The sequence below is a fragment of the Miscanthus floridulus genome, chromosome 7 (genome assembly GCF_019320115.1).
Source record: "Miscanthus floridulus cultivar M001 chromosome 7, ASM1932011v1, whole genome shotgun sequence".
Lineage (NCBI taxonomy): Eukaryota > Viridiplantae > Streptophyta > Magnoliopsida > Poales > Poaceae > Miscanthus > Miscanthus floridulus.
The window spans coordinates 120267471-120278467 of record NC_089586.1 but is presented as its reverse complement, the minus strand read 5'-3'; the positions used below and the strand labels follow the sequence as shown (position 1 = coordinate 120278467).

General features: G+C 50.7%; 1 protein-coding gene across 1 annotated transcript; it reads left to right on the top strand.

Moving 5' to 3' along the window:
* Window positions 1-280: 280 nt before the first annotated feature.
* On the top strand, window positions 281-1754 carry LOC136464500 (transcription factor ILI5). Its single transcript, XM_066463448.1, has 2 exons — window positions 281-685; window positions 924-1754. Exons 1-2 carry the CDS (start codon window positions 572-574, stop codon window positions 1077-1079), a joined length of 270 nt encoding a protein of 89 aa, XP_066319545.1. The 5' UTR covers window positions 281-571; the 3' UTR covers window positions 1080-1754.
* Window positions 1755-10997: the final 9243 nt, after the last annotated feature.

The following is a 10997-nucleotide window of genomic DNA, read 5'->3' as shown; positions in this document are numbered from 1 at the left end:
ACCGGTGGGCCATGCATGAGAGAGGAGCTGCCGCGGTGATTAGACAGAGAGAGACACGCGGGGCCCCAACTCGCCCTCCCCCCCCCCCCCCCCCCCCCCCCCCCCCCTCTCGTTTCAGTCGAGCGAATCGACTACTCCACCTTGCTACACTCCACAGCACCCTTGCTTGCTTCGTCTCCCTCCGCTACACACAACACAAAGAAGTTCCGCTTCCGCTCCAGCCCAATCTGGATCGATCCACCCCGGAGCCAGCTCTAGCTCGCTATAAAGGCACCCTCTCCCTTTCTGTCTCCCTCACAACTCAGTTACTCACTCCGGCATCCTCCAGCTTTAATTTGCAGAGCGACCCCCAGTCCAGCGCGCGCGGGTAGCCCACACACCTTCGTTCCCAGTTCCCACGCAAGACACAGCGAGCCAGCGATCCGAGCCGCGCGCCGGTGGACGCACATACACGCGGTAGCTTAGCTTCGTCCTCAAGCTTAGCCCGGTCCTGCGCGGAGTGTTCGTCGTTCGTCCCGGCATCAGGCGGCGGCAGCGGCGAAGCACGACGACGACGAGCTAGAGAGCGAGGATGTCGAGCCGAAGGTCGTCGTCGCGTGGCAACATCTCCGAGGACGAGATCAACGAGCTCATCTCCAAGCTCCAGGCCCTGCTCCCCAGCTCCCGCCGGCGCGGCTCCGGCCAGGTGCGTCGTTGCTTGCCAACTGATGACCGCTCAACTCGCGTTCGCATCATTATTCATTCGCTCAACTCGTTTACCATGCAGCTAGTAGAGCTAGCTAGCTTCTTAGTCCATAAACAGTGATGTAGTTAGGCTGAGTGGCCAAGCTAATAGTTAAGTAGGTGGTTCCGGGGCTGTGCCTGCTCTGTTTAACTGTTTTCTGTTTAAAACGTCTAATGCGCGCGGCGCGGATGTAATGCAGGCGTCGACGACGAAGCTACTGAAGGAGACCTGCAGCTACATCAAGAGCCTCCACCGGGAGGTGGACGACCTGAGCGACCGGCTGTCGGACCTCATGTCCACCATGGACCACAACAGCCCCGGCGCGGAGATCATCCGCAGCATCCTCCGCTCCTGATCACGTACCACCTCCTACTGCGGCGCCGGCGCCGGGGCTGCGCGTGAGAGCTAGTAAGGTCAACGTACGCCGGCCTCGCCGACGACGACGACCGCATCCGTTCTCCGGCCGATCCGGCTGGCCACGTGCGGGAGCTGAGCTCAATTAGCTAGCTAGGGTATATATATATATCGTCTCTCTGTCTACAAGTATGTGTATCTTTCTCTTCCTTTTACCTGTCTCCTCCCTAGATCTGAGATCATGTGGCTAGCTCCATTATCAAAATGTAGTAGCTACACGCACACGTATGATGTTCTCTGGGTAGGGTACTACTATCTAGCACTAGGGCCTAAGCAAAGCTGTCCTCCTCAGCTCCTCACTTTAGCTCCTCGCACTCTCTCGATTCTCGTCGTCGTCCTCCGATCCATATGATGGATGGCTAGCTCCATGTGATCTCTCTGCTGTGTATGTCCTCCTCCTAGTCCTAGCTCGCACGTACCGCCTCAGCTTCTTCTTTTCATGTTCCTCGTTTCCCTTGTAAATTTAGTCGGTGGCTTGGATCGAGTTGGCTAGCTCTCTCTACAGGCAAGAGACAACCGACCGACCACTACTACCCTAGAGCAAATTGATTACCATCATGATGATGTACTGTTCAAGCTTTTTATTAACGACTTTAATTACTTGCTACGTACAGTACGTACGTCCTACGAGATTTAAGTGCTTTATTTTTCACTCCCCATGCCATGGTTAAATAAGAAATGCAACCACTGTGTACTACATGTCTTTTATATGTAGCCGAACGGTGCCCTGCCTTTCGTGGCTGCTTCCTTCCTGGCGCTCGGTCCAGTTTAGTCCGTACGCTGGGACGTGAAACGCCGCGTTTACTTGGGGAGATCTGCGGCAAAATGCCTCTACTTGGCAAGCGGTATATGTAAGCATGGCGCCCGTGGCCCCCGCTCGGCACGCCGTGCACTGTGACACTCATATACCTGCTGCGTACGTCCCCGGCCGCCAGGCGTCGATCCACTGTTGCGATATGCTACTGATACGTACTAGCTAGTAGCGACTAGCCGATCGACGATTGTGCGTGTCTAGCGAGCTACGTCGACGACGAGCGTACGACCGATCGGTGCATGGACGCCGACGCCGACGGCACGCACGGCGTCGTGACAAAGCTCTGCGCGCGTCGACCTCTCCCCCCACTTGGACTTGTCCCTTCTTTTAATTCTCCACAAGCCTGAAAGGATTCGGTGAGCGGATCAGGAAAAGGCTCGCGACCTCGCGTCAACGACTGAATATAGCTAGCTAGCTAGAGCGCAGTATATAGCGCTGTCTTGAAATCGATCATCACATCCTTAGCCGATCGACCGATCGATCACCCGTTGCCCTCCGCGACACGCGCCCCCACATGCCGCGGTCGTCGATCGATCGGCGACCGAGAGCCCCGGCCGGGGCGAGGAGTCACGCACGCTAGCTAGCTCCAGTACGTGCCACCAAAAGGCGCCCGGCTTCCTTGCCGTCTCAGTGCTGTAGCGCCGTCCATCGTCTCTGCGACTGCGCGGCCCCCCTGTGTTTACTGTGTGAGTTTGGCTGCACACCAGACAAGCTAGCCATATCCATCGTAGCAAAAAGGAACGTGCAATTGGCCACCCGGCCCAGAATGCACACGACTCTTTCGTATGTGTGTGAACAGTGCCTCTCTTCTGCAAAGTGTTATTTATGGACGCATGTGAGCTATCCCGTAAGCAATTATGTCCGTTTACTTGCTCAGATGATGGCCGTTCATGCACTCGGCCGGCCGGCACCATGGCTAAGGTCTGCAAGGAACCCAACCCCCCATGCCACCAACAGTGTAGTACGTACGATCTATGCGCGCCGGGGAGGCTAGGGACATGACGAGAAGCGAAAAGAAGTAACACCTCTCTGTTTTGAAATATAAGAGATTCTTAATTTGTCTAGAGAGAGTGTTTGGTTCGTAACCAGATCGAACATGCCAGATGTTTCTATAGCTCACGACGCCCAATAAGCTAAGCTTGTGTTTACTTCATAACAGGACTTGTGGCGCGACGAACCTTTTCTAGCGTTGCTCGGTTTATTTTCAATGCCACATCTCGCCAAATGTTTGGTGCGAAATTCATCAGCTGCACTTGCAGCATATGGTCAGAATGAAGCTTGCCGTGGACTAATTATGGTATTATTAACCACATCATAAGTTTATATACAGAACATTATTAACATCTATCACATCAAATAGATAAATTATGAAAACATATTTCATAACGTATCTAATGATACTAATTTGTATCATAAATAGTATTCATTTGAAATATTAGAAAACATTCTTTTTTTGTCCTAAGTCTAAAACTATTTTTGGTCTGACCCGTTTATGTAACTAACATCCACCATATTGAATAGATAAATTATGAGAAATATATTTCATAATGTATACATTGATGCTAATTTGATATCATAACATTGTTCTTTTCTACTAACTTGATTAAACTTAAGCTAATTTGACTTAGGTCAAACTCATGGTAGATCTCGGGGCTTAGTGAGTACCGTCATTTCTTTCTTCGAGGGGCCATCGACTGATGGATGATCCCTCGATCTATCGGGAGTTACTACTAGTTTGTTGCAGTGTTAGTTGAACCTAGGTACGGTGTAGCTAGCTAAACCTAGTGTGGTAGCGGCAGTACTTTGCGTTTGGTCGATCTATGTAGAAGCTAGCAGCGAGCTAGGGAGCGGTGCAGTAACTACCACTGCAAAGTCAGAAGAGGTCCATCCTCGATTCATCAGTGATCGTTTCCGATCGACCAGCTAGGCGCAGCAGCATATGCATATGTGTAGTAGCTGCACCAGCTAGGCGCGCGGTCAAAAAAAATGCGAGGACCATCTGCACTGCTCTGCGCCTAGTCAAGATCTGACCACTCAAAGCTAACGACTGCCAGAGGCATCTTTTCACATGAGAAAGTAGCACAGTAATCTCTGTCCAGCACTTTAGGTCTGGACCATCCTACTCCACTCCTCCATAGGTTGCCATCGGGCGCATCAGCAGTGCCCTCCGTGAAAATCTCAGGCGGCAGAGGTTTTTTCCCCTTTCCTTTCTTCGTGCACCAGTCCTCCTCGTCCTGCTCACATCACAGGCTCACCACAGCTTTATGTGAAGCGAAGAACGAAGACGGATCGATGGGGACTCCCGTTGCATATTTGCATGTTGCGTGTGTGTCATCTGCTGGCCTGCTGGGAGTATACCGAATCCGCTTGCATCTGCGAACGATATTCCTGACACATGCACCTCTGCAAAAAGTCTCGGCGCCAGCTATCTCTGCAGCTTTCCAACGAAAAATGATTGCCCCGTTCTTTGACCCAACACGGCACTAGCACACGTCCACGATCGACGACGCGAGTACTTGCATTGGGCCTGCTGTACTGTAGTATGCAATGGCAAAACTGCGACGACCTGTGTACAGTACCTGGTAATCATGTACGGAGATACGTTCGTGCAGTGCTGCATCTGCATGGCAGCATGGGCGTGTCGTGTCCGTGTTCGCCTGTGGAAAATGTGCGGGGCGCACCCGGTCGCTCGCTCGTCCACCGCGCTGCCGCCCCGCGCGTACTCCATCGGAGGCAAGGGCAGCGGTGGTGGTACGCGGGCGAAGGCGTCCCCTGCCCCGGCCTGCGTCTGCGGTTCGTGGAAGTGGCCGGGCCGGCGCGTCCCTGCGCAGGCGCAGCGTCGTGGGGGCGAGCAGCCAAGCAAGCCAGCGGGTGGAAGTGGGGGAGAAGGACCGGGCGCTTTCGGCGGCCCCACGCCGGCGGAGGGGACTCGTCTAACGGCCGGCAGCCCCTGCGGCCAACCAGAAACCACCGCCGGGCGGTTGCGGTTGGGTGCCGCCGAGGCGACGGTTAAGAAAGGCAGAGGCGCAGAGCGAGGCTCCAGGCTCGCGCAGGTTTGGTTGAGTGCGCAATGACGGGGTCGCCCCTACCCGGTGCGGCAACAGGATCGGTAAAAGGCTACGCCGCACTTGCGCTCCGTAGGGATAGGGGCGGATCTGCGAAGCGGGGCCTGAAACGACCAGTGAAAAAACTAGCGCGCGGCAGTTGCGCTGACGCGATCGCAAGCGGGTCCGGTAGGAATTGGAAAGGCTACCCTGATAAAAGTTCTGCTGCAGTAGTAGTAGAACAGCCAACGCGTACAGATTTGCACGTACGTACGGACCGATACTGCTGCTAAAAACTAGCCAGATGGCCTGCATAAATAGTCTGAGTGGGTACTCTCACTATGATAATTATTTTTTCTTACTTGAAAATTATTTTAGAAATAATTATGTTTTTTTGTTTGATTGATCAATCCATCGACACGAACAACTATCGTTGATGATTTTTTTTTTGTTTAAAGCTAATTTTGTCTCTCTTTCCCTCTCATTCTTTCATCTTTTTTTTATCCCACTACTATCTTGTGGTTGTGTAATTTCTATTGGTGCCGAATTAAGGTAGGCTTTAGGTCCATTCTAAATAAAATTATTGTTCAAGTGTCTTACAAATTGTTTAGTTACTCAAGCCCTCTTCTAAATTTAATTTTTGTATCATCTTGCACCACTGATGATGTGTGGCCTACTACCTCTTGTATGATGAGTCAAATCCTACTTGGAATAGGACTCAAGAGAGGTATGCTATAACGGCTTCTAGTTTTGTTAGGTCTTGAGTGTAGAATCCTACTAGGAATAGGACTCCTATTTGCTTGTACGAGGGCTTTTGTAGAGGACTATATAAACAAGGGGTAGAGGCCATAGTCATCAACCAAGCCAACACAAGGGTCTCATCTAAGGCTTGTACGGAGCAATTAGGAGCGCTCAAGAGGATTAGATTATATAGTTCTATTGCACTATATTCTTGTATAGGGCAAGAATCAGTGGGCCCTAGAGGGTAAAGTAGCATTGTGAGAGAACGACAATCACTTGTACTCTTTTGGAGTTGTGCTAATAGAATTTGCGGCTGGCTTCGCCAAATCCTAATCTCTTGTCGTGGTTGCTTCATCGTCATCTAGGGCTTTCTACACGATTCGACTACATCGTTCTTGATACGGTGCAAGCTTGTGTCATACTCGCAACATCCTTTCAAAGATCCGAGGGCTACTGCGCATAACTAGGGGTATCATATTCTAACACTACCCATGCCACTTTACTACATTGTTTGTCAATCTTGATGTGATCACTTCATTTCTACTTGTGATAAGCTTCTCGCGAAGAAAAAAACTTCATAATATATTTTGCTTTGTTACGAGCTTCTCATGATGGAACAATTGCACGTAGGGTATTACAAGCCAAAAGTGTTTTTTTCACTTGGTTACAAACATTCTTTTTGCTTGGCCCATCCATCCATGTTAGTGGGGCTGCAAAACTTTTCCGCCACAAACACAATAAAAAATGACTTGTTGAGCTTAGAGCCGTATCAAGAGGGCATGACAAAAGCGGAATAAATGCTCCGAGATGGTGAACTAGAGGGGGTGAATAGTTCTTTCTAAAACTTAAATGCGTCGGCTAACCGAGACAAAAGCGAAATTAAACTAAACGGTCTAGCCAAGAGTACACCCCTCTATTTATCACAATGCACCTTACAAAAGATCCTAATTGAGCAACTAAGGTGCCGGGCTAGGTAGACTCACCTAAACAATTTTGGTTGGGAAGGTTACACAGACCTATGCAATTAGTATTTCAAGCAAAAGGGAAGCACTTATACATACTAGTGAGCAAAGCGCACAAAGCCTAAGCACACTAGCACTGCTCAACTAGCAAAGCTACACAAGCTAAACTAGAGAGCTAAACAACTTAGCTACACAAGTTAAGCTAAGCTACTAAGCTAAACAAGCTTACTAGCACAAGAGAGCAACTAGTGAACTACACGAGTCAACTAGTTACAAGAACAACTCTAGTCACTAGCACAAGTAAGAGTATGTAAATACAAGCTAGTGAAGGGAATTGCAAACCAATGGGATGATAGAATTCAGTTCAAGTTGCTGTGAGATTTTAATAAATAATAAACAACACCGCTAGGTCTCTTATTTTCCATGTTCTAGAAACATTTCTATTTTCCTTCATTTTTTGGACATTGTTCCTTATGCTATTGGACAAAGAGATAGAATGAAAGTTAAAGAATGCGGATAACTATTGGTTGTTCACGATCCTTTTGTTGAAATTTGCTTAATGGCACGGAAAAATAATGTAGATCGCCAAGTAACATCCCGTGTGAAAATAAAGACATCGACTTATTATTGTCATGCAACTAGCACAATCTTTTTATACTCTTCTAGTGTTTCCTCTGTTTCTGCCATGAACCATAATGGTTCAGCTGCTCATCATGTTGAGTGTGAGTAGTGGCTTAAATATCACATCATCCATTAGCAATGAGAATTATGTGAATCAAGTTCTCTGACTGATCATGCTGAAACATGAATGCTCTTGGGTTTCACGACACTTAATTTTTATTGATCAAGGTTCTTTTTTTTCGCGACTATGCTTGGCTTGTATATCATTAAGTAGGAAAAAGAGTTGTTACAAAGTTAAACGACGTTGGCATAGGACGCGAGTGGCACACTATGGCCAAACAAAGTTAACCATGCAACTAGCAGCGGCACAACTAGACTGATATTACACATAAAAGAAAAATTTTGCAACGAAAGGGCAGGCGAAGCTCAACCGCTATCTGTGGCCGCCCAAAGCGCGGCGAGGTGGCCGAACCCGCTTGAGACCAGCGATCCGCTTCCTCCACAACAGAGATAGCAACCGGGACGGCCGTTGGACAGACACCGTAAAAAACCCACTGATTCCGCTCCTTCCAGAGGCACCCCGCCCTAAGGATTATGAGGGAGTCGAAGCCTTTGCGACGCGCCGACCCGAGCTGGAGTCGGCTCTGCAACCACCAATCAAGAAACGATGTCCCAGGCTGTGGCGCTAGATGATCCATGCCGATGGGTGCAAGCACCCTGTACCACACTTCTCTGGCGAAAACACAACCTTCGGCCAGGTGTTGCGCCGTTTCCTGCTCCTGGTCACAGAAAGCGCACATATCATCATCCTGCAATCTGCGACGCTTCCTTCTCGCCGCTGTCCAAAATCGATCGTGCAACAGTAACCAAAAGAAGAACTTGCATTTGGGCGGAGCCCAAGCCTTCCATAACTCCTTTGCGCCTGTAAGGGATGTCGTTCCAATGAAGAAGGCTCTGTATGCAGAGGAGGCAGAGTACGTCCCGTTTGCAGTCCAGCGCCAGATGAACCTATCGCTTGTAAGGTCGTCAAGGACCACCCCGGCAACCTTCTCCCAAACGACGACATAGTCACAGAGGACTTCGGCGGTAGGTGCCCCTTGGATGTCACGGACCCAGCTTCTGTTGGTGATTGCCTCTCGCACCGATTTCTTACGGCAACGCCTGCCAATGGCGGCGAACAAGTGAGGAGCAAAGAGATAGATCGCCCCGTCCGGAAGCCATTAGTCGGTCCAAAACCGAGCCGACTGCCCGTCTCCAATGGCGACCGTGACGGATGACTGGAACATGCATTGGACCTCACGTTCCTTCCTCCCAGGAAGGCCACACCACCCCAGATCAGGTCGAACACGGCGCAGCCACTCCCAACGCAGACGTAGAGCGAAGCCCGTGAGTTTCAGGTCCAGGACACCTAACCCCCCATAGCACGTGGGAGCGTTCACAGTCCGCCAGGAGACCCTGCACTTTCCCCCGGCTACGGCTTCTGTTCCAGCCCAAAGAAACGCGCGGCGCCGCTTGTCCAGCTACCTCAGCGCCCAGTCGGAGAGACCAGAGGCGATGGAGACATGAACAGGAATGGCTGAAAGGGTGACCTTGGTCAGTGTTGCATGTCCCGCGTCATTGAGAAGTCCCGCCTTCCAGGTGGGGATCTTGCTGCCACTTTGTCAATCAACGATTGTTCATCAGTTCGACGAGGCTTCAGTAGAGTAAGCGGAATTCCCAGTTACTTGCACGGAAAGGGGGCAAGCTGTCCCGGGAATGCCTCCAGGACGGCGATCATGTCATCGTCAGTGCAGCGGATAGGCGAGATCGAGCACTTGTCCATATTCGTGACAAGCCCCGAGGCGTCAGCGAAAAGGTCGAGGATGGCCCGTATGCACCTCAAGTCCGCCGCTGTGGGCGAGAGAAAGACGACTAGATCATCCGCATACAAAGAGGCACCTCCATAACGACGACGAACAACATGGGGAAGAGAGGGTCGCCCTGCCATAGACAGCGCGCGTGGCAGATTCTCATGCCCGACCTCCGGTTCACCACAACTCTCGTTGTGGCCATGGAGAGAAGTATGGCGATCCATTCGGTCCACCTTGCGGGAAAGCCCATGAACGTAAGGAGTTGGATGAGAAATTCCCAAGAGACTGAATCGAAAGCCTTGGCGATGTCGATCTTCATCAGGACGGCAGGGCAGCGACGGCTATATAGCCAGCGACAGGCGAGCTGAACTGCCGTGAAGTTGTCGTGAATGGACCTTCCCCGGATGAAAGCGCTTTGGTTGTGCTTGATGAGGGCAGACAAGTGCGGTGCCAGGCCAGTGGCCAGCGCCTTGGCAACAAGCTTTCCGATGCTGTGCATCAAGCTGATGGGTCGGTAGTCCTTCAGGCCAGACGGGGCGGCAGTTTTTCGGAGCAGTACCATGTTGGCCGTGTTGAGCAAATGAAAGTTTCTTCGGTCGAGCGCCCAGAAGGAGTTAAACACCGCAACAAAATCATCCTTTATGATGCCCCAAGTTGCCTTGTAGAACCTACCGGTAAAACCATCAGGCCCCGGAGCTCGGTCGTTCGGGATCTCTCTGATGACGGCCTAGACCTCATCTTCAGTAAACTCGGAGGCGAGGTCACTGAGGTCAAGCTGCGCCATGCCAATCTGCGCCAAATTGATGTTTCTTGCGCGCGAGAAATAGGTGCCCAGGATGTTGTTGTAGTACTCATAAATCACGTCGGCCTTGGTCTCCAGATCCGAGAACAAATGGCCATCATGCTCAAAAGTTGGGATGTAGCTTTTTTTTCCGATGGCACACTTGCAGGTGAAATAATTTGGTGTTTGTGTCCCCTTCGTGCAGGAAGCGGATGCAGGACCTCTGCCGTGCAATCGTCCTGGACAGCGACGCGAGGCCAAGGATGGTGTGCTTGAGCTCCCTTCGCAGTGCAATCTCATCGTCCGAGAGAGTTCTGGCTTCTTGAGCGATGTCCAATTCGCCAACAATTAGCCTAGCCATGATGAGCTGCGATCGCACGCTTCCGATGGACTTGGCGTTCCAGGCACGCAGTGCCTTGGCCGTGTTTCGCAGTTTGAAGTCAAGCAGCCTGCATGCATCGGCGTTGTGCAAGCCGACCGACCATGCCGAGGTGACAACCTCAATGAAGCCTTCCATAGACGGCCAGAACGACTCAAACCGGAATTGTGGTTTGGCCGAGGGCATGGCGTTTAACCTCAGCGACAGAGGCGTGTGATCAGAGCAGTCAGTGGAGAGAAAGAAAGTAACTGGAGGATGGGATCCAACATACACAAAGAGAAGTTTTTTCCCGTTCTGGGGATCAGTATTAGGGGCTCGGTGTAACATGAGGGTGTATCCATCCTATGCAGCAGCAGATGATAAGATGGTGCTTGATCTTGAACTGCTTCGTAAGAGAATGAGCAATGGGCTTTCTCCAATTCCTAATCATGTTGGGTTAATCGGAAAAATTCAGCGACTGACAAGTACTCGTCAATCAAGAAGGTGCAGTACAGCCGCATTCCAAGCACTTGCGAAAGTGCTAAAGAATGCCTGAGTAGAAAGGTATGTCATGAGTTTTCATTTTCTTCTTGAAATATCTGAATATGCCAACAAAAACTGCATGCTAGGAAAGAATTAGTTTGACACGCATAATAACTGAAAGGAGAATTGGTTTTCCTGCCCAGCA